Consider the following 22,316-nt stretch of genomic DNA (forward strand, 5'->3'; position numbering starts at 1 on the left):
ACTAAACGGGTTCTAAACTGGCTCAGAGTTAAGCTCTCAACTTAAAAGAAATCTAAAAAGACTTCGTTTAGCAGATAGCAACACACTGGAGCCATCTATTGAGCAAACAAGAGCAGCTGTGGAGCTTAGGTTTTTTTTTTCTATGGATATTTGATGTCCCAGTCGTTTAAGCTTAATCTGTGGCGCTTGGGTAAATGCGTTGCCTATGCGTCTCGCTCGGTATCACAGCGGCAAACGCCAGGTAAGCATTACAACTACTGCTACCTGATACGCACACATGCTTACAAGAGCACAACTATTCGGTTCGGTTTGGTAAGCGTCGGGCGGACGCTGGAACGCGATGGAGCAGACTGTTTCATGATTTTGTATGACTTTGGCTGTTTTGGACAGCACGCGTGGACGCTCGCACTGGGGTAGACGACAAGTAATGAAAAAATCTAGCTATTCCAAACAAAATTATTGGATTAATATAAAATTAATTTACTTATCTAGTTTGTTGGTTCTGTTTCGTACAAAATAAATTAATAATCCAAAGTTCTCAAAGAAGATGATCTGCTGGTGGTAATACGGCAGCGTTTTCCATCTGATACAATTATTCCGTTAGGCTGTAAGTACTGTGAGCCCTTCTAATATGCTGCTTCAGTCCGCTGGCATGGGTGAATGTTTTAGCGCAAAGTTTACACTCGTGCGTGTCGATATCGCCATGATGGGAACGCTGCAAGAGAAAACAAACAGATTAGCCCATTAAATTGCTTGCTTTGTCCCGTCTGTACGGTTTCGTCCATCCTGCCCTGACCATGTGATAGCTGTACGTTTTGTGATGCACGAAGCCCTTCCCGCAAATGCAGCACGTTTTGCCGATCGTTTTAAAGTGCACCGTTTCAATGTGCTGCACCATGTTGGTTTTCTGCGTCATTTTGATGGGACAGTAGGGACAGCCGTGCATTACTGCCTGCGTGTGATTTAGCGTATGCCGCTGCAGGTTGATCACGATCGAGCCGCACATATCGCACAGTGACTTTTTTCGCTTCATTTTCTGCGCTCTGCGTTCTTTGCTGGTGTGCGTAGCTTTTTTGCTTTGCTGGTACTTCGGTATATTCGCTGGAGGTGTTGCATAGTACGCCTCATCGCTTTCCGGGTTCGTTTCGCCAGGTTCAATGTAGTTGGCAGAGTAGCCAACCTCACCATGGGTCGATAACACTCGTATAGCCCTCCCGTAAATCTCATCCTCGTCGACGTATTCGAGTTTGATTTCTTGGTCCGGTTTCAGGGCAACTGCCTGCAGCTCGCCAGCAGTCTCGTCCGGATTTTCCAAATACTCTTCCACCAAATCGAAGGCGCATGAATCGTCCGTTTTAGTAAGCCGCGTTAACCGCATCTCTTTGTACAGGGAATCATTGTACATGCAGGTACGGCGAAAGTCGGCCGAACATTTCAGTGCGTCCGTACATTCGAGGCAAACTGCGCAGGAAGCTAGCTCGTCGTCCGTTGCGATCTGTAAGCAAAGAAAAACCATGTTATGGTGCAACACCGGGATCCTCGCTGTGAGTCACTCGGTCAGAGATACCTGTAGCCCGGTGCAGTGTTCCACATCGTCAACTGTAAGCGTAGGATTGATTGTCTCCAGCACTGGGATGAGTTTTTCTGCGTCCTCGCACAAACAAAACCGACAAACAGAAACCGTTTGCTGCGGTGCGTTCTCCATCGCAGGCGGAATCCGGCGGCACTGATGGTAAACAAACAATTGCAATGCAAGGAGAAAACGTCAACCGTTTCAAATCGCAGATGTCATTAAAACCGTTACCCAAGTAGCAATAATTTTTGAAAAAAAGAAATTGTGGCCGATGTAGCGAAAGGAACGGACCTTTTGCCAAAAAAAAATATGGGTTTACAGAGCAAAAATGCTCATGTTATTTTCATTTTTAGATGCTGCATAGTAGTGGTGGGAGCTCGGAATCGGACCTACCCGATGCCGATTCCGTGTTCGGAATCAATCCCGGAACCGATTCCGATGCTGGAATCGATTCCGGATTCGATTCCGGAGTCGATTGCGGAGCCGATTTGGGAGCCGATTTCGGATCCAATTCTGTAGTCGATTCCGGATTCAATTCCAGAGTCGAGTCCGGGACCGATTCTGGAGCTGTTTTCGGAGTCATATCCGGAGCTGATTCTGGAGTTAACTCCGGAGCCGGGATCGGAATCGGTTCCGGAGTCAGAATCGACTCAGGAATTGGAATCGACCTGGGAATCGCAATTTGCTCTGGTAACGGAATCAGAATTGACTCCAGAAATTGAATTAGGTTGGGAATGAGAATTAGTTCTTGAATTGAAATAGGAAGTTTCAGAAGCGAAATCACTTCGAGAATCACCATGAGAAAGGATCGTTTATAAGTAAATTTTGATTCTTTTCGGGTATCAATACGTAGTATCATTGAACCCAAACGCCTATTCTTATGGACATGCCGAAACCGACTCCGGTTCGAAACAGATTCTGATTTCATAGCTAAATCCGATACCGGAATCGATTCCGGAAACTGATTCCGGACCTACTATCAGATTCTAGAAAACTTCGGAACTAGTTAGGATCGATTCCTACGAAATCTTTATGTTTCCCAGCACTACTGCATAGATCCATTGCCATCCATTTCGTCCAACCATATTCTGTTTTCGGACAAGCCGTTCCTGGGTCTAAACTGAACTGCAAACAAATAAGTCTCAGACAGATTTAAAAAAAGATAATTTTAGTCCTGAAATGGATTTTGTATTAGTTTCGAGGACAAGGAACATTTTGGAATCAATTAAAGGCAATATAAATTTCATTTCACTGGTAGCATCAGTCTGACCGTTATTTATCTCTAAGGAATTTATTTTTACATTAAAATGTAAAATAAGAATTTATAAAAAGAAATTAAGTTTATCTCTGAATGCATCGGACAGTCATCATTTTCGTTGGATACTGGACGTCATCAGAAATATCAATTCGACTCTTTTGCAGTTTAAAATGGACAACGTGATTAGTTCTTTTTTTTACAATTTTCGGTTCTAAACTAAACAGAACCGGAGTTGAACCATGTTTCATCAGAGAATGTGTTAAAACATGCCAAAACAGTCACTGCTCCGAGTCCATTGAGTGAAGTCATTTGTACAGTAAGCCATTGAGAACATAGCTCCGATCGTATATTGTAAACGAACCTAGTAGATTCGTGCGGAACCTGTGTCGCTACAAGAAAAATGTGGGAAAAAGCGTATGGTTGATTCGCAGAGTATGTTGAATGAACTACATAATCTATTCTTCTTCTTCGATCTTCAAAAAAAAAAAAAATCTACACAATTTTGTACACAAAAACAACTAAATGAAAGTTTAATTTGAATTTTAGCAGTGTCAATTAGCATTAAACATATTGGAAAAGCAAACACCTAGGTTTGCGGCAGAATATTTGACCAGATCCCGATGCCATTCTATTGGGCCTCTAGTTTGACCGCATCTTCATCCTTTGCCACCTCTTCTGGGTGCATCTTTTTCATGTGCATCGTGAGAAGCGATTTGTATCGGTACGACCTTTTACAAATCCTACACCCGAAAACAATGCCATAGTGCGTCAGTTCGTGCGTTTTTCTGGCGAATCCACTTTTAAAGCGCTTCGGACACTGGCTGCAGGCATAGGGCTGATCGGTGGAGTGCACTCTTTCGTGCACTTTGAGTTCTTGTCTGGGGCCAAAAAAAAAAAAACGCACGATCGTTACTCGTTGCTGTCGAAATTGTCTAAATATGGGTTTGTTCATACACTTACTTCAGTTTAAATTGTTTCCCGCATAACGCACATTTGAAGTTGTACTCATCGCTATGGAACCGCTTAAAGTGATCCCTTAAGCCGCCTGGGTGATTGAATTCCTTCTTACAGACGTTACATTTGTGCGTATCGCCTATACCATGGTGGGAACGCTGCAAAATAAAGAAGTAGAGCATGATTTTTGCAGGCACACAATCTCCGCTCACTATTCCCATTGCGCCACCGTCATCTAACCAGCCCTTACCATGTGCGATTTGTAGGTATTGTTGTGCGTAAACCCTTTGCCACACTGTTCGCACGTCTTCACTATCTTCTTCAGATGGACCGCTTCGATGTGCCGCAGGAGATTCGAATGATCGACCATTTCCACGGGACAGTGAGGGCACGCTCGTTTCGCGTCCTGCCTGTGGCTCAGTATGTGGCGTGGTAAATTGTTCACCAGCTTGCCGCAAGTCCCGCACAGCTGCTTGGCGCGGTTGCCCGTGCGCGTCTGTTTGGTGCCGCGCGGCCGGGAAACAGCTTTCGTTTTCTGCTCGCTCGTCGATGGCGACGGTTGGTCAATGTACTCCTCCTCTTCGCTGAAACTGTTCGCTTTGATTGTCACCACACTATCGACGCACTGTTCCCAGCTGGCCGTTTCGGCCTGTTCCCTGCCGTCCGATGCACCGGAATCGAGCCGCTCTTCCTGTTCTTGCCCCTCCTCGGACTGTTCGTAGTCGGTGGTTGTCTGTTCGTCGTGTTGCGGCAGGACAAATTCAATTTCAAACGCTTCCGTCTTGACGATATGCGCGGGACTGTCGTCGACGAACTCGGCTTCGCCCGGCTCGGCACTGTGGAGGGAAAACAGCTCCCGGAAGAGGGCGTCATTGCTGATGCACGAGTTCCGAAAGTCGGCCGATTTTTTAAGCCTGCTGGTACACTCGAGACACATCACGTACAGGGCAGAGTGCTCCGTGCTAATCTGGGAAAGCCGGAGAATGGGAAGAAAGGCAGTCGTACCGAAATTAGGGACCGATTTGGGAGGTTCGGTTTGGGCGTTCAAACATTACCTCGATACCGGTGAACCGTGCCAGGTCGTCCAGGTCGAGTGAAGAATTTAGCGTTTTCCGCACCGGGATGAGCAGTTTCTCATTCTGGCACAGACAAAATCTGCAAATATTCGATATTTCGGCCGCAGTGCTTTCCATTTTCTAGCCGCAGTGTAGTTTTTGTTGATAAACAACGCCACTGGATGCGAATAGTCAGAGTGACCAGAAATACCGATTTATCCGTACAGGCGGTCTCCGATAATGCGGTTAAAATAATGTTTGATAATGTAATAATTATATTTTAAAAACCGTACACAATATAGATATTCAAGATAGGGTAGTTGTGGAATCTTTGGAAATGTATGTATAACGGTTATGAGCCCAGATATTCAAAAAAAAAACATCAATTTCTTGTCAATGACAACTTTTAACTGTCAAAATCAAAATCGTCGTATCTGCGAATCGTCGTAAGAGAGCGGTACTTGTTCCGACGCAATGCGTTGCGATTTTGCCAAAATGTATGGGATTTGACAGACGCATGCGTTAACGACGCACGACGCAGCGTCAAAGTAGAAAAATTTCTATTTCGACGCACGTCGTGATGCGTCTGTCAAAATGGTTTAACCATATCGGGTGAAAATCGATATTTTTCCACGTTAAATTGTTTCGAGCGCAGTTTTGTGTGTAATTGGACTAGTAAATAATTTTATTAACAAAACAAAATAAATATAGAGAAAGGAATTTCGTAATTGCTTCAAAACAGGTGTGTGTGGGTCAGTATGCAATATGCAATATAAAAGCGAAAACATGCTTTGCACTGTTTTGAGCAGAACTGGAAATGATTTTACAGTTGTAATTTAACATTATAATCACATCAGAACCTATAAATAAGAGGCATTATTGCTGTTTGTTGATGTTTTTCTTAGTAAAATGTGTTGACATATCCATGCAGAACGCAGTGAACAGATACCAGCGTGCGTCACGCAATGCGTTGCGATACGCTGCGTCGAAACAAGTACCAAGCCCTAACTCGAGGGGGTCGTAACTCGGGGGACGCCTGTACACGGTACCTCATATACGCGGATTCGGAGATACCCCGTTTTCTAAATTTGACAGTTATTTGAGCAAATTGTACTATTTTCACACATCAATTGTACATTGCCAAATAATTTCCTTTTTTTATCGAATGTTGAAACCCATTTCAAAAGGTTCAAATCTTAAGTGGCTCAAACCACCCCCTAATTGTATAATCATAATTTTTAGTGATATTTTGGAAATCACGAGATTCGACTTACGTGGAAATTCGAGATATTCGATATTTTGCAGCCGTTTTCGAACCCCATTAACCGTGGTATCTCGAGGACCACATGTACTGACCGAGAAGTCATAAAACCATTTCCCAAATGATTAATGTAGTGAGGGCGGTGGCAACACTGATCCGAAGCGATTTTGATTTAATTTAGTACTTTTATACAATTTATCATTTATTTGATGTGATTTGTGCAGAAAATTCTAATATTTTTGGTTTTTAAGCGGTTTCCATTTGTTAGCAAAAATGCAATTTATACAGAACTTGAAGCAAATTGTACTGATTTGACATTTAATGTGTCAAATTTAGAAAACCGCGTATCTCCGAATCCGCGTAAGGCAGCGGTCTAATGTTGTTGCGCGCAACATTGTTGCTCGGAAACATATCGCTGAGATGGTTTATGAATGTTGCTGGCAACATTTCGCTTTGACATTGTTTAACGTTAAAAATTAGTCAATTAACAGCTCAGAGTTTATTTTTTATCATTCACTTGTTGAATATAGAGTTGAAAAATCATATATACACCAAAAACTGTATTATAAGTGCTTAAAATCCAAATTTAGCGGATGTCAGCAAAACGCACACTGCTGCTGTGTCACTTCATACACCCGATTACCATGACCAAGGTAAATAGAAAATGTTGCCAGATAAAAATCAAATTGGTTTGATTTTGGCCGGCAACAAAGTTGCGCTAGCTGTCAAAATCCATACATTTTGCCAGCAACAATGTTGCGCGCAACAAGAATAGACCGCTGCCTAAGTCGAGAACCGTCGTTAGGGCCGTGTCTGTGCTTCATCGGATGCGATTTTATAGGAAGGCCTGTCAAAATTTTATATGGAATTTGACAGTTAACGTCGGACGTGCGATTTCGTCGTACGACGGAATCAAAAATTTTTGATTTCGTCGGACGCCGCATCCGATTTTATCTGTCAAACTAAATGTGTGGTGTTTTGTAGGAGCAATCTCAACTTAATTTTTCATAATCGTTATATTATTAAAATCATCCAAATAATCGCAATATGATACGAAAAAACGTTTGACAGCACGTGCGATAAAATCGCATACGATGGAGCACAGACACGGGCCTTACTCCTGAATAAAAAAAAGTCGAAAACCGTGTAACTCGGGAACAGACTGTACCGTTAAAATTTTGATGCTCCTACCGAAAACCGCCAAAAAATTCTGGCCACACTGTAGTCTGGTCAACCGCTGTGTTGACAACTGCGCATCCCAAGATGTCTCGAGCTCGAGATGGTCTTGGTGGAGTTTTATAGTAATCTCGATAAAAGCGCAGAACAAAAACCGTCTGTTTTGTCCCTTTGGATTGGCGAAGAATATCAATTGAATTGTAATAAAAATATAAGCATTGATTCTCAATAGATGATATGAATGAATCGCATTGTATCATAGTTCATCAATTTTTTTCATTTTCATCACCATATTTAAAAGAATGAGCAGCACACGTGCGCGTTATCCGATTCTCAACCGCTTGCCATTCCTGCTTTACTTTGAGGCCGCCACTAGGCTGTGCGTTTTCTTTATATGGACCTCCAGACTAATCGAGCGCATGAACTGCTTCGAGCACACCGGGCACTGAAACGACTCACCGGCGTCTTGATGGGCACGCTAAAACGAGAAAGAAACGGGCAGAGATTATCTCAAGCACGTGCGCTAAAAACGGCCAATGGCCGGCTGCACCACCACCACCTACCATGTGATATCGGTACGTTTTAGGGTGTACGAAACCCTTGCCGCAGAGGTGGCACGTTTTCTTGACCGTTTTCAGATGCACCGTCTCGATGTGCTGCGTTAAGCCAGTCTTCTGCTTCATCTTCACCGGACAGTGCGGGCAGGCTAGGTGGGCCTCCTCGTGCGTCAGCATGTGGGGTGCAAGGTGTGGCATCAGCAGGCCGCATATATCGCACATATGCAGCTTCCGTTTGCCGCGCTGGCGTTCGTAAGCGATCAGCGGATAGTCTGGATTAAGGCGGCAATTCTCCCAATCGACGGACGTGTCGTCCTCCTCGTACGATATTTCCCCCGGTGTGATGTAGTTGGCCGAATACGTAAAATCGTCCCCCGGCTCGACAGTGGTCCGGTACGCAAACGCGTTCCAGGAGACGGTGGGCAGCTGCGGGGGGCAGTAGAGACTGTAATCGACGTTGCGTTTTTTGTAGCGTCGTTTTAGCGCCGGTTCGCAGACGGTTTTCTTAACCAAGGGTGCTTGCCAAGCATGGTCACAATCCGTCGTTTCGTATGCAGAGCTGTCTGATAATTCTACCGTTTCAACGGTTTCGAGGGTTTGAACGCTTTCGACGGGTTCAACGATTTTATTGCTATCGATGGGATGGGACGGGATTTCCACCGGTTCCGTTTGCAGCTCCTTGCCACTCTTATTCATTATTGAGCAAAGATCTTGGAAGAGAGCATCATTACGCAGACAGGTGTTCCGGAAGGCGGCACAGCTTTTCAATTTATCAATACACTCCAGACACATGCAGTACATTGATTTGTTGTACTCATCAATCTGGAATATGAGCCCGGCAAATGGTTAAAAAGATTTGGCGGCGACTGAGTGCAGCTTTGGAAATGCGGGATTGATTCCCCTTACCTGAATGCCCGTGAATCGTACCACGTCCTGGATGGCGAGCGTCAGCATCAGTATATCCTCGATAGCGACTAAATTTTCTTCGTTCTCGCACAGACAAAACCGACAGATTTGCAGCATTTGCTGCTGCTGCGGCACGGCATCTGCCATGGCGAGTCCCGAACGAATGGGTGGGAATTTTGTTTGTAAACCAAAGTCGGCGGGCAGTAATGTCAAACTCAACCAAAACAAGCGATGCTGCTCGCTGTATTGGTGTTGGGGGAATGGGTATTCTTCACCAACACACGTTTAGCATTTTTAACGACCGTTTTTAGCGGTTGCAATAGTTTTTGAAATATCTCTACATACGATTTCTCCCAGTTTTTTTCCCGGAACTAGTGATCTATCCAGTAAGTAAATTCTTTGAATTTCATTTTATTTCATTATCCTTATGCAGCGTAATCTGTAGTGAAACGCATGTAAGGACCTTTATCGTACATGCACGCAAGCACGTGTGATTGTACCAGAGATCTTTCTCAACGGCAACTAAACCCGTTGCAGCACAGCCACACTGTTCACAGTGCGCTGTCCAATTATGCTAAATATGCTACGAAATACTGTCGTTCGCGTTTCGCTTTCTTTCGGCCATTTTTGCGCTAACCGTAATTGCATCTTTGGCCGGCCCTGTCACTGTCGCTTTGGCAGCGTTTGCGACCGTCCGAAGCGGCACGCCTTTGCAGCTGGTGGTATTTTGGGGTATCAGCCTGTTGAACCTGTTTTCTATTCGATGAAATTTTCTTATATGCTCCGCCAACCCGATCGAGCGACTGAACACCCTGGAGCACACTCTACATTTGAACGACCTTCCAATTTGTTGGTGTACTTGCTGGCAAAACGAACGAGGAAAACAAAACGGCAATGTATGAAAAAAACGTTAAGCAAAACAAATTTGTCTGCAAATCTTTCTACTTACCATGTGGTACTGGTACGTTTTGAGATATTCGAAGCGTTTGCCGCAGATGTTGCACGTTGTTTTGAACATATTATCATGTACCATGGCACCGCTGTGTTGCTGCGCGCTGCCTTTAGTCTTCAACTTCTCCGGACGGGGTGGACGAGGGGACGTCGGTTTGATCTTTTGCTCGATCCTTTGTGCATTTACCACCGTGCGGCTACACGTGGGACGCTGTTGGCTGTGATGTTGCGTTTGGCGCAGATCCTGCCTGTGTGCTGATGGTTTCTCTCGTTCGGCCGGTACAACCGTGTTGCTCAAACTGTCGTCACAATCTATCTCCCCATACTCTTCCTCGGACGTTAGTATTTCACCAGGCTCGATGTAGTTGCTGCAGTAGGCAGGTTCGTTCTCTACTACCGTCTCTTTCCGTTTGATGACGGGCTGGATGGAAAGCTTCTCTACCGGTGCACTCCTCCGCTGTTCGTTAGCTTTCTTAATAATCTGTGGTTTGGTGGTGCCGCCCTCGCCAGAAGCATCGAAATCCATCGAGCTGTCCAATGTTCTGGTTGCTTCACGGGGCGATTCCTCAGCACTAACGGCCAATGCAGCACTTATCTCATTAAAGTAAGCATCATTGCTCAGACAGGTGCTCCGGAAGATGCTCGACGCTTTCAATTTATCCGTACACATCACGCACATCGCGTAGGATGCTTTATTGTTCTCAGTAATCTACAAAACCAGCCAAAAAAAAAGGGTTTTAGAGTTTGCCTTACTTCGGCAAAGGGATTAGCACAGTATGCGTCGCTTACCTGAATGCCCGTGAATCGCACTACATCCTCAAGGGTAAGCAGGCACGCTAGTACCTCATCCATGGGAACTAAGCTATCTTCCTCCTGGCACAAACAAAATCGACAAACGCTTAGCATCGTTTGCGCACCGGCGGAGCGGGCCATCGTGAACCGGCAGCGCCTTTGGGTTTTGTTGGTAAACAAGCCGCGCCATCGACAAATGTCAAACATCAGAGAAGAGCACACACACAAACACATATACAGTATGTACCCGCGATACGCGCTTTATGCGTTATTGCTACTTTTATACACCCTATCATTTATTTGATACGGTTAGTGTACGAAACTCACATATTTATGGCTTTTAAGCGGATTAAATTTTTTAACGTTAAATTGTTTAATTTATATGTGATGGGAAAAATGAAGTTTTCGTCGGAATCGATTCTGGCTGGTTCCGATGATTAGATCTGGAATCGACTCCGGAACCATCTCCAGAATTGGTTCCGGATGCGGCTCCGGCATTGGTTCCGGAATCAGCTCCGGAGTTGGTTCCGGAATCGAAATTGGAGTCGGAACTGGTATTGGCTCCTACATCAAAATCGTCTTCGAAACGGAGTCAGTTTCGACATCTCCATAAGAATTTCCAATGATGCTACGTATTGATAGTTGTATCGATGGGTAAATATATTTTTTATTCCGGAATCGGATCGTTCCGACTCCGGAACTTAACGGAGTTGGACTCGGAGCTACTCCGGGCTGTTTTAGCGAAGGGAAGGTGTGGGGAGGGGGGAGAGTGCACGAGAAAAAAAAACTCCCGATTCATCGACTCCGAATCCAGAGCAGTCCGGATCAATCCAATAGGTTTTTTTTACTTACTTACTTACTTATCCGGCGCTACTACCGCTTTGCGGTCTTGGCCTGCCTCAGGAGTGTCCGAAACCGCTCACGGTCTCGCGCCTTCGTCTGCCAGTCCGTTATCCCGGCCTTAATGGCGGACGCCTCCACGCCATCTTGCCACCTCAATTTGGGCCTACCACGCCTCCTCTGTCCTTGTGGACGGCCTAAAAAGACTTTACGGGCTGGGTCGTCCGTTTCTATGCGTACAACATGGCCAGCCCACCGGAGCCTGGCGAGCTTAATACGCTGTACGACAGTGAGGTCGCCGTACATCTCGTATAGCTCGTCATTATAGCGGCTCCTCCATTGTCCTTCCACACATACGGGGCCAAGTATCCTTCTGAGCATCTTCCTCTCGAACGCGGCTAAGAGGGCTTCGTCAGATTTGGACAGTGTCCATGTCTCAGAGGCGTATGTGAGTACTGGTACTATATAGGTACTATATAGTCCCAGCTTCGTCCGTCGCGACAGGTTCTTTGAGGTGAACTGCTTTTTCAGGCTGTAGAATGACCGGTTGGCAGCCAGCATCCTTGCGCGCAACTCAACTTCCATACTGTTGTCGTTGCTGACCTTTGACCCAAGATAGGTGAATTCTGGGACGACTTCAAAAGTGCGTTCACCTATCTGTACATCACGCCTACGTAGATTTGGATTATTTATTGGTAGGTCCGCTGATGTTGCCACCATCAGTTTGGTCTTTGCCTCGTTTATCTGCAATCCGAGGTTCGCTGCCGCCTGCTCAATCCCTTGGTAGGCTTCTGCTACATAGGAGAGCCGCAGACCAATGATGTCTATATCATCAGCGTATGCCAGGATCTGGGTTGACTTATAAAAGATGGTTCCCGTAGTCTCCACCCTCGAGTCGCGGATGGCCCTCTCTAGCGCCAAGTTGAATAGGAGACAGGCAAGCCCGTCCCCCTGGCGCAGACCCTTGGTGGTAGCAAAAGGTCCTGAGAGTTTTCCATCCACCCTCACCTGGCATGTGACGTTGGTCATAGTCATTCTAACTAGCCTTATCAGTTTGGCCGGGATTCCAAATGAGCTCATAGGGTCGTACAGTTTTACCCTGGCTATGCTATCGTATGCGGCTTTGAAGTCTATGAAGAGATGGTATGTGTCGTTTTTGTATTCAGCCATCTTCTCCAAGATCTGCCGCATGGTGAAGATCTGATCAGTGGTTGATTTTCCGTTTCGGAATCCTCTTTGATAGTTTCCTACTATCTCTTCGACGTGCGGGACAAGGCGATCCTGAAGGATCAGGGAGAATATTTTATAGGCGGTATTCAACACCGTAATACCCCTGTAGTTGTTGCAGTCCAACCTATCTCCCTTCTTGTATATGGGGTAGATGATGCCGAGATTCCAATCACAAGGCATCGATTCGCTATCCCACACCTCAGTAACAATTTGATGAATCTCGTTTTCTAGTCGTGCACCTCCATTCTTGACCAGTTCGGCTGCAATTCCGTCGGTTCCGGGTGCCTTGTTATTTTTCAGCCGACGGATAGCCTTTCGTGTTTCATCTATGCTAGGTGGCAGTAGCATGACATTATCTGCTAGTGGCGCTTCTAGCTGTTCGCTAAACTGGTCATTGAGTAATTCATCAAAGTACTGAGCCCACCGCGAGAGGACCTCTGGCTGGTTACTGACCAGATCTCCATCCTTGTTGCGACAGCAGGTTACCTTAGGTACAACGTTGTTTCGGTGACCTGCTATCGCTTGGTAAAACTTTCGTGTCGGTCCGTACGCCTCTCTGGTTTGCTCGAGTTCCCGCATGTTTTGCTCTTCCAAAGCATGCTTCTTGGAGCGGTGAACTCGTTTCTCTTCGCGTCTAAGCCGTGAATATTCCTCTGCGCATGCCCGCGTTCTATGCCGTTGCTGCATTGCTCGGTATGCAGTATTCTTACGTTCGGTCACTTGTCTGCATTCATCGTCGAACCAGCCAGATTTGGTGTTGCCACGACGTGGTGGGAGTATATTTCTTGCACAGTTTATTATTTTTGTTTTTAGAGCGTTCCACCTCTCGCTCGTAGTTTCGTATCTGTCTTCTGGTAGTAGAGACTCTTCTAAAGCGGTTTTGAATTCCTGTTGGACAGCAATGTCCCTTAGAGAGTCCGTGTTGAGCCGAGCCTGCGTGTTTTCTCCGCCCTTGGCGCGGGGGCGGGCGATTCTACAACGTATCACTAAGCCAACCAAGTAGTGATCGGAATCGATATTGGCTCCTCGATATGTTCTGACATTTAACAGACTCGACTGTCGTCGGCGGCTTATTAACACGTGGTCGATCTGGTTGAAGGATTCTCCACCCGGGTGCGCCCACGTAATCTTGTGGATTTTTTTGCGCGCAAATTTGGTACTTCCTACAACCAGATTGTTCGCTGCGGCGAACTGGACCAATCTACTACCATTATCATTACTGTGCTCATGCAGACTGTGACAGCCAGTGTATTGGCGGTACATTGGCTCCCTACCGACTTTTGCGTTGAAGTCCCCCAGGATGATTATGAGGTCATGCCTGGGGCAAGCATCTACAATTCTAGCGAGGCGGCCGTAAAAAAGGTCCTTCTCCTCTTCCTCTTTGTCTTCGGTAGGGGCGTGAACGTTTATGAGGCTTATATTAAAGAATTTGCCTCGCATGCGCAGGGTGCATAGCCTATCATTTATAGCCTTGAAATCCATGATTGCGGGTTTCAACCGGGGACCTACGGCGAAACCCGTTCCGAGCACGCGGTGGCGGTCGTGGCAGCTGAAATATATGTCGTAGCAATGCTTACCACGCCTGTTGTGCACACCGTTCCCTAGCCACCGAATCTCTTGTAAAGCTACGAGGTCCATGCTCAGTGTGGCTAGGGCATCATCAAGTTTTTTCAAGGCTCCGGCTTCGCTTAGAGTGCGTACGTTCCATGAGCCCATTTTCAGAGTAGTCCTGGGGCATTGCGTAGGGTCGGTATCGTTGGTTCCGTTTCGATGATTCCTGGTGCTTTCCGTAGTCGTTGATTCATGGGACTGGGTGACTGGCCCCGCGCCCACGTGACCGTTTTGTTTAGCGTCGGGTTGCCCCCCCGACGTTCAGGCACCCAGTTTCCCGGGATACCCACCCCCCTCCTGGTTCGCCATGTGCCACCATCCGCCCAAGGGGTTGGGTCAAGCCCGTGTACCCAAGGTTTTTTTTATCTGACGGAAAAGGTCAATATTATTGCTAGACGGAAATATTCTAAACTTAAAGAAAATTGTTATACTGAATCGTACATATTCGATGCTTTACTTGAAAGATAACACACTCATCAAAAATTGTCTGTAAATAATGAACAGTCATTTTGGGAATAACCAATTGCAACGCCAACCGAAACTACTCGCTAGGACTCTACCGGACTCGTTCAGACTCAAGTCCCATTCGGAGTTATCCTGATTGATCAGGACTGGTCCAGACTGATCCGGAGTCGAATTCGGTTATAACCCAGAATAAAACATGAGTCGGATTCATATTTTGCGTACCGAAGTCAGAGTTCTCCCAAGACTTCGCTCCGGATTACCCATCACTAATTGATAGCCACAAAGAAGGTAGCTTCCTATTTCAATTCAAGAACTGAATTTCATTCCGGAGCTAGTTCCATTTCTGGATTTAATCCTGATTCCGTTACCGGAGCAAATTGCGATTCCCAGGTCGATTGGTATTCCGGAGTCGATTCTGATCCCGAAGTCAACTCCGAAATCGGCCACGCAATTGACTCCGGAATCGGCTCCGGAATTTACTCCGGAATCGGAATCGGTTCCGGTATTGATTCCGAACACGAAATTGGAATCGAGTACGTCCGATTCGGAGCTCCCACTACTACAATGTATACTGCATTGGACAATTACTGATGCAAATTGTACTGATTTGACATTTGATCTGTAAAATTTAGAAAATCGCGTATCTCCGAAACCGCGTTACTCGGGAACAGACTGTACATTCACGTGTATGTATACGTGCCAGCAGGTTTGAAATTTTGGAGTAATTGCTTTTATTACTTTAAAAAAATATAAATCATTTGGTCTCATTCAGCTCTTTAAATTTTAACTGTAATGTCCACTTGATATTCTCCGTTTTTCATACACCAACCTACTTTCTTACATATACCTCATCACGGTATAGAGATCCGATCACGCAATTTTGTAGAAAGTATCGTAACAGTTGCTTAACATCTTGGAGAAATCATCACTATCATTTCTGGTCTCGGTAATACTCGCATCGTGGCTCTTCTTCATGTGTGCATTGAGCTGTACCTTGTACTTGTACGACTTATCGCAGAACGTGCAGCCAAACGTGACGCCGCTGTGCGTTAGCTGATGTGCCGCTTTGGCGGTTCGGCTTTTGAACTTCTTGGGACAGTGCAGACACGTGTACGGTTTTTGCGTTGTATGCACATTAGCGTGCAATTTTAACGATTGGCTGGAAGGGAAGGTGGAACATAAACATGAATCGCAGTTTGTGCCATTTCTTCCTGGTCCAATGTATCCATAGGCCACAACCACAACGCGTGGCTTCTCTGCGCATCGCACCGTTTAGCTTACCTGGTTTTAAAACTCTTTCCGCACGTGGGGCAGTCATAGTTGCTGTCGGTCAGATGAAACCGCTTTATGTGGTCCCGCAAACCGTTGGGATGCCGGAACACATTCCCGCACACGTCGCACCTGTACGATTCTCCAATTCCATGCTTAGCGCGCTGTAGTAAAAAAAGCGTGAAGCATTAGCACATAACGTCGTGAAAAAAACCCCATCTGCTCCTACTTACCATGTGCGAGGTGTAGATGTTTTTGTGTGTAAACCCCTGGCCGCACAGTTCGCAGGATTTGACCACCTTCTTCAAGTGCACCGCCTGCACGTGACGCATCAGGTTAGCCGGGTCCTTCATTCGCGTCGGACAGTGCGGACAAGCGTATTTCGTTGCCGTCGCGTGGCAGGCACGGTGCAACGTCAGATTGTTTACCAGCTTGCCACACGTCGGGCAGAGCTGCTTTGGCCGGTTTCTGTGCGCGGGAGCGGCGTTGCTTCCGCCATCCACGTTCGTCGCTTTTCGTTTCAATTTCGGCCGCTTCAATGGTTTGCCAGTACTAGGTGGAAGGGTTAGGCTTGCGTCAGTATCGCTATTTCGTTCGGCCTCCGGCTTAATTTCGTGCTGTGCGATATAATTTTCCGAACAATAGCCATCAGCCGAGTGGGGCGAATCGTGTGAAAACTCTTCGACACTGTACTGCCATTCCGGCCCATCCTCGGTTAATTTCGTTTGCTTATCACACACTATTTCAATTTCTAATTGTTCTACCTTTGCGCTCGATGCTGCTATTGGCAGTGTTTCGTCGGGAGGTTCTTCCTCCTGCCCGTATATAATGCTACTACTGTACAGCTGCTCGAAAAGCGCACTATTGGCTAGGCAGTTGTCTCGAAAGACGACGGATTGTTTTAATTTTTCGGCACAATCCCGGCACAGCGCGTATGAGCCATGTTCTTCGTGGTGTAGCTGCGAAACGTTGGGACCGTGTGTTAGTGGTTGGAAGTCAAACAACGCGCCTCACGCTGCCCCTGTTACCTGGATGCCTGTAAAGCGTTCCACACTTTCTATCGTAAGAGATCCGTCCATTGAGGTTGCGATTAGATCGAGGCGGGTTTCATTATCGCACAGACAAAACCGACAAATGGGAAACATTTTACTCTCCGGTCCGGTGTCGTCCGTGTTTTCACTTGCTGGATAGGTGGATAAACAATGTCAGGGAAGGAAAATTGTCATAACAACAACAGTGACAGCGAAGCAAGGCACAGGGTGGTCCTGAAATCGTTCGTTGGGAAATTTAAAAATTAACTGATTTTTGCTTGAGGCGAATGACTACGCCCAAAATCTCTATAAAAATGGTTAAAAAAGGAGAGATGATGGGAACAATGTGTTGTAACAGTGGACGCAACAATCAACTTCCTTTTCATTATCATTCCCCCCGCTCAAGTAGCTTTGGGTTTGCTTTGGTAATCGTAGAGGACTTCTGATTTAACGTACTCCCCTTGGAAATGATTAATACTCCTACTCATATTCTTCCCGGGGCGAGGACTCTCATCTTAAATCTACGCTTGAGTATCCGTTGTTTGCTCCGTCTCTTCGGTGGTCGCTCGTTCTAACGGTGCAGTACTGTCTGATTCGCTATCCGGATGCGTTTTCCTTAGATGCACGTTGAGCTGGGCCTTGTACCGATAGGATTTGTCGCAGTGTCTGCAGCGAAAAATAACGCCCGTATGGGTAATCTCATGTATTGTCCTAGCATAGCGATACTTAAACCGCTTCGGACATTGTCGGCACACGTACGGTTGCTCCGTCGAGTGGACCGGCTGATGTCTTTTCAGTCTCTCGCTGGAAGTAATCGAAAGATGTAGTGAATATACGGGCTGGTTTTCTCATTGTGCAGATTGCAAAGCTGCGATTCTTACGGAGTGCGAAACACCATGCCACAGGTAGCGCAAGGAAACGTCTCGTTGAGATGAACGCTTCGAAAATGGTTTCGCAGTGCACCTTGATGTCTGAATTTGACGAAACACACACTGCAGTCGTAGGTTCTGCCGATGTTATGCTGCGAGCGCTGCAACAACCGTAAGATGAGACATTTAGTTTGTGTTGTGAATGTTAATGTAGACACGAAAGCTAGTACATCAAAGGAGACGCTTACCATGTGCGAAACGTAATTATTCTTGTGCGTAAACCCTTTCCCACACAGTTCGCAATACATGATTATCCTCTTCTCGTGCACCTGTTTAACGTGGCGCATCAAATTGCACTTGTTGATCATCTTCACAGGACAGTGCGGACATGCAAAGTTAGCCTGCTTGTTGTGGCTAGCGATATGCCCATCGATATTTGTAATCCAGATGCCACACACGTAGCAGAGCACTTTCTTGTGCTTCGGTGCCTTGGGTTTCAAAGATGGGTCACTTTCACTCTCCATTATCGTTGGCGCCTGACTGGGTAGCTTGGTGGCTTCTGACCGGGTGCCATACGAGTCTGCTTTTCTTCGTCGTGGTTTCCCCTTCCGTTTCGATTCGTCAGTATCAGTATCATCGGAGAAAGGTTCTCCAAGGTCGATGTAGTTGGCTGAGTAGGGCGCGTTATACTCTTCTACTTCCGCGACCTCTTCGCAGGAGACTGTTCCGCTGGCATCTTGGTTGGCAATTATCTGTACGCTTGTGTCTTCATCGTACAGTTTAGTTTCAACGACCTCATCGATGAGCATATTAAATTTCAACTCCAACGGATCTGCATCAGGGTGCACCATTGGATTGTGTCCGAGTTTTACCGGTTCTTTTTTGCCAACAGAGGATGGCCCAACGCACAGCCGACGGAAGGTGGCATCATTGCGAATGCATGCGTACCGGAAGTCGGTAGACTTTTTCAGACTGCCCAAGCATTCAAAACATATCGCGCAACGCAACACATCGTCGGGAAGAATCTGCAATGAAAGATGTCTATGCAATGCACATGGCGAAGTGTTTGTTTATTTCCTTTTTCCAATTAATATAACTTATTGAACCTTTTTGCAACAGGGTCCGGATGGATGAGGAACTTGTTTCAAAGGATATCGAAACCGCGGTCACAAGTAAACCGCCCGGGAATTCCTTAAAACTTGTTTTTCTTACCGGTATGCCAGTGCATCGTCGTACATCTTCAATCGTCAGGGAAGAACATATCGTTTTTGCTATCAGAAGCAACTGTTTCTCCTCCAGGCACAAACAAAACCGACAGATAGATGATAATTCTTGTGGAACGATCGCCATTCGGAACCGGAAACAGGATCTGTTGATAAACAAAGTCGATGGAACGATTGTCAAAATCCGACAAGGTCAACATAGATCAAGATGTATGAGGTTGTGTGATGTGCAATCATTGGTTCTCCTTTTCCATTTTCTGTGTGTAGATCAAATGTTGGAAAACCATACCGTTGCTGGAAAAAAATATCAAGCGAGCACAGGTACATTAACTGATTCGTGTCCTATCATATCTACGAACTTATCGCTGACCCGGATGCAGAACGTACCTTGGTCCTGGGGAAGAGATGAATGTAGTCGTCCAATTCAAAATCTGTACTATAACTTCGTTCCGTCCAGGAACTATTCCGAGACCCTTGACCCTTCCTCGATACGATAACGAACCGATTTGTGGTATAGCAGCAATAAAGCAATTCAAGCGAAACTCATTTAGTGTTGGGTAAATCTGATTCAGATTCATGTATCTGAATGAATCTTTGGAATGATTCAATGAATCTGAATCTCGGTTAGAAAGAGTCATAAATCACGAGAGATTTATGAATCTCGAAAGATTCTTGAATCTCGAAAGATCCACGAATCTCGTAAGATCCATGAATCTCGAAAGATTCTTATATCTCGAAAGATTAACGAATCTATAGGTATTCATTAATTTCAAGAGATTCATAAATCTCCCAGGAATCATAGAATTTATTTATTAGTTTTATTATTAGGATTTATTAGTCTTATAGATTCATGAACCTTAGGAGATTTATTAATTCTTGGAGAGTCATGAATATTTAGAGATTCATTAATCTTTCATGATCAACTAGAGATTCGCATCACTATTCACTGAAGATCACAATATGAATGAATCTCAACGAAAGATTCATGAAACGCAACACTAAACTCATTGATATTACTGAATTCTGAAGTAATACTGAATTCATTAAAATATTACTTAAAATACATTGTATAGTATTATACAATGCTTCCTTTATTAAAATTATTATCGTTTACAAAATAATCAGTTACAGTATGAATTATGCAGGTGCATCTATGTACAATTTCTGGCCCATCGTCTTTGCTATCATGACGAATTTCAATTCCACACAACTTTCAGTTAAACGAGGGCAACTCTAGGAAACATTCCCATGATCTTGTTAACGAGTAAAGCAACTGAAAAAAACATGATGAGACCCACCACAATCCCAGCCGTGTCGAGTTGGAGCATCACAGGATCTATGGAGTGACATGTACCTGTTCTTTTTAAGGTTGAGTTAAAAAAAAAACATATCTCTATCAAACGACCTGTTGTTGTAGTTTGCACTCTTCCGCATCCACCCATTTTCACTCCTTCTGTCCATTTGCATAGAAAATCACACCTCGCATACGCCTCGAATGAATCATTTCGAGCAGGTTTTTGCTATGCTGTGATACTTTTTAAAATGATCTTCCAAACCACAGGAACGGGCAAATTGTTTCGAGCACACCTGACACTCAAACGATTCCCCAGCGTCCTGATGCATGCGCTGAAATTGCAAAGCGAAGTTGGACTTTAGTTCGAAAACACGCTCCAACCGAGGGAATGGCAAACTTGTGCTTTCCATTCCCTACTATCTTCACTTACCATGTGGTATCGGTAGGTTTTGTGATGGATAAAGCCCTTGCCGCATATTTCACACCGCTTACCAACCGTTTTCAGGTGCACCGTTTGGATGTGTTGCGCCAGATTGCCCTTCTGCTTCATCCGCACCGGACAGTGCGGGCAGCCGTAGGTAGCTTCCTCCTGGTGGATCAGTATATGGCTCGGTATATGGTTCACGAATATACCGCACCAGTCGCACAGGTGTAGTTTGCGCTTGCCGCGCATTCGCTCATCTGTAGATTTACACACGGAGGAGATGAAAAAAACAAGCTGTATGGGACTGTCACTGGCCACATCGGTCTACCAAACCTCGTTACCTCGTTTCGATTTTCGGTCCCGTTTTCTAGATTCACTATCTCGCTCGAGCAGCATGTAGTCTACGCCGTCATCATCGGACATCGGTTCACCGAGTTCGATGTAGTTGGCCGAGTAGCGGAAATCGTCCAGCTGGTCCAGCGCCTCCTCACTGTTGCCCACACTCATGCCCTCCGTGCCCTCTAGGATGTACTCTTCCTCTTCGTACCGCACGTCCGCGTCCGGGTCGCTCTTTGGGCTGGACGGTCCGGTCCACTGCTCTGTCGTGTAGACGTCCATCGGTTGCTGTTCCTGCACTTCGTACACCTTTTGTTCCTCATCCTCCTCATCGAACTCGCTTTCCAGATACTCGACGGTGTCGTCGTACGCGCTCTCGGCACTGGCCGCCAGCACGTTACTTAGCTCATGGAAAAGGGTATCATTGTTCAGGCAGGTGTTACGGAAGTTGGCCGAAATTTTCAAACTGTTCGTACACTCCAGGCACATCGTGTACGTTACGTCGCCGTCGGTGCTTATCTGCAAAATAAAGCAAATTGATCGGTTTTGCTAGCAAGCGTTGCTTCATGGAGGCACCACCGAGCACTGTCGCGAGGAACACGCACCTTAAGCCCGGAAAACCGCTGTACATCCTCGATCGTTAGCGAAGCGTCCAGCATTTTCACGATCGGAATGAGATACTGTTCGTCCTGGTTCAGACAAAATCGGCAAATGTTCGATATTTCCTGCTTGATGGACGCCATCCCGAGCAACACAGCAGCGGTTGCAGCACATCGAAGGAGTACGTTTTGTTGACAAACAGTGCGATAGCTGCAGCAAATGTCAAATTCGCGCGCACTCTCGCTCGCACACACCTTGGGTTTTGGGGAAAAAGGGCCTCAACAGTACAGGGTGATTCGCTGAAGCGTTGCTCATATAGCAAAGAAAGGGCTCAGCTAGTGATGGGCAAAATGGGTCTGCAGGCGGATTTGGATTGATGCGAATCCAGCTGCTTTCGGATTTGAATCCGGATCAACTCCGGAGTTAGTAAGGGGAGTGCTTTTTGGGATGTATATCTGCACTATACAGAGCCACTAGACACTGTATGGATGTAGCCATTAGCTATAAGTTTCCTAAGATTTGTTGAAAACTTTCCAATTTGTCTATGGGTTCAGCTCATGATTTATTGTTAGCTTCCAGAAAGTATTTGGATTCAATTAATTTATTTGAACTATTCAACAAGTTATTGAACGATGCCCTAA

At 45.8% G+C, this 22,316-nt stretch overlaps 7 protein-coding genes across 10 annotated transcripts; all 7 read right to left on the reverse strand.

The window, feature by feature from the left end:
• Positions 1-456: 456 nt before the first annotated feature.
• LOC4577549 (zinc finger protein 57) lies at positions 457-3,146 on the reverse strand. The gene is made up of 3 exons (XM_001237999.2): positions 1,568-3,146; positions 797-1,495; positions 457-715 (listed from the first exon to the last, which is right to left on the reverse strand). The coding sequence occupies exons 1-3, from the start codon at positions 1,703-1,705 to the stop codon at positions 593-595; spliced, it is 960 nt and encodes a 319-aa protein (XP_001238000.2). The 5' UTR covers positions 1,706-3,146; the 3' UTR covers positions 457-592.
• A 185-nt stretch (positions 3,147-3,331) lies between these two features.
• Positions 3,332-5,037, reverse strand: LOC133392755 (zinc finger protein 37 homolog). Its single transcript, XM_061653911.1, has 4 exons — positions 4,841-5,037; positions 4,036-4,752; positions 3,792-3,943; positions 3,332-3,709 (listed from the first exon to the last, which is right to left on the reverse strand). The coding sequence occupies exons 1-4, from the start codon at positions 4,976-4,978 to the stop codon at positions 3,460-3,462; spliced, it is 1,257 nt and encodes a 418-aa protein (XP_061509895.1). The 5' UTR covers positions 4,979-5,037; the 3' UTR covers positions 3,332-3,459.
• Positions 5,038-7,499: 2,462 nt separating this feature from the next.
• Positions 7,500-8,982, reverse strand: LOC133392757 (zinc finger protein 26-like). Its single transcript, XM_061653915.1, has 3 exons — positions 8,741-8,982; positions 7,841-8,656; positions 7,500-7,755 (listed from the first exon to the last, which is right to left on the reverse strand). Exons 1-3 carry the CDS (start codon positions 8,885-8,887, stop codon positions 7,633-7,635), a joined length of 1,086 nt encoding a protein of 361 aa, XP_061509899.1. The 5' UTR covers positions 8,888-8,982; the 3' UTR covers positions 7,500-7,632.
• A 153-nt stretch (positions 8,983-9,135) lies between these two features.
• Positions 9,136-10,682, reverse strand: LOC133392756 (zinc finger protein with KRAB and SCAN domains 8-like). Its single transcript, XM_061653912.1, has 3 exons — positions 10,481-10,682; positions 9,690-10,400; positions 9,136-9,602 (listed from the first exon to the last, which is right to left on the reverse strand). The coding sequence occupies exons 1-3, from the start codon at positions 10,622-10,624 to the stop codon at positions 9,324-9,326; spliced, it is 1,134 nt and encodes a 377-aa protein (XP_061509896.1). The 5' UTR covers positions 10,625-10,682; the 3' UTR covers positions 9,136-9,323.
• A 4,654-nt stretch (positions 10,683-15,336) lies between these two features.
• Positions 15,337-17,175, reverse strand: LOC3292205 (zinc finger protein 626). Of its 2 annotated transcripts, XM_061657715.1 has the most exons (5): positions 16,927-17,119; positions 16,663-16,857; positions 16,132-16,450; positions 15,911-16,062; positions 15,337-15,788 (listed from the first exon to the last, which is right to left on the reverse strand). In XM_061657715.1, exons 3-5 carry the CDS (start codon positions 16,249-16,251, stop codon positions 15,500-15,502), a joined length of 561 nt encoding a protein of 186 aa, XP_061513699.1. In that variant the 5' UTR covers positions 16,252-16,450; positions 16,663-16,857; positions 16,927-17,119; the 3' UTR covers positions 15,337-15,499. The 2 variants fall into 2 exon arrangements, with proteins under 2 accessions (XP_061513699.1, XP_061513698.1); XM_061657714.1 differs by having other exon boundaries at positions 16,132-16,857; positions 16,927-17,175.
• Positions 17,176-17,200: 25 nt separating this feature from the next.
• On the reverse strand, positions 17,201-19,208 carry LOC1267949 (zinc finger protein 37 homolog). 3 transcript variants are annotated; one of them, XM_061657712.1, is made up of 5 exons: positions 19,011-19,208; positions 18,047-18,823; positions 17,811-17,959; positions 17,689-17,733; positions 17,201-17,595 (listed from the first exon to the last, which is right to left on the reverse strand). In XM_061657712.1, exons 1-5 carry the CDS (start codon positions 19,146-19,148, stop codon positions 17,451-17,453), a joined length of 1,254 nt encoding a protein of 417 aa, XP_061513696.1. In that variant the 5' UTR covers positions 19,149-19,208; the 3' UTR covers positions 17,201-17,450. The 3 variants fall into 3 exon arrangements, with proteins under 3 accessions (XP_061513696.1, XP_061513695.1, XP_061513697.1); XM_061657711.1 differs by having other exon boundaries at positions 17,201-17,733; positions 19,011-19,197; XM_061657713.1 differs by having other exon boundaries at positions 17,201-17,733; positions 18,047-18,839; positions 19,011-19,197.
• Positions 19,209-20,075: 867 nt separating this feature from the next.
• On the reverse strand, positions 20,076-21,922 carry LOC133392764 (zinc finger protein ZIPIC-like). The gene is made up of 4 exons (XM_061653926.1): positions 21,681-21,922; positions 21,081-21,594; positions 20,746-20,996; positions 20,076-20,647 (listed from the first exon to the last, which is right to left on the reverse strand). Exons 1-4 carry the CDS (start codon positions 21,816-21,818, stop codon positions 20,522-20,524), a joined length of 1,029 nt encoding a protein of 342 aa, XP_061509910.1. The 5' UTR covers positions 21,819-21,922; the 3' UTR covers positions 20,076-20,521.
• Positions 21,923-22,316: the final 394 nt, after the last annotated feature.

The sequence above is a fragment of the Anopheles gambiae genome, chromosome 3 (assembly GCF_943734735.2).
Source record: "Anopheles gambiae chromosome 3, idAnoGambNW_F1_1, whole genome shotgun sequence".
Classification (NCBI taxonomy): domain Eukaryota; kingdom Metazoa; phylum Arthropoda; class Insecta; order Diptera; family Culicidae; genus Anopheles; species Anopheles gambiae.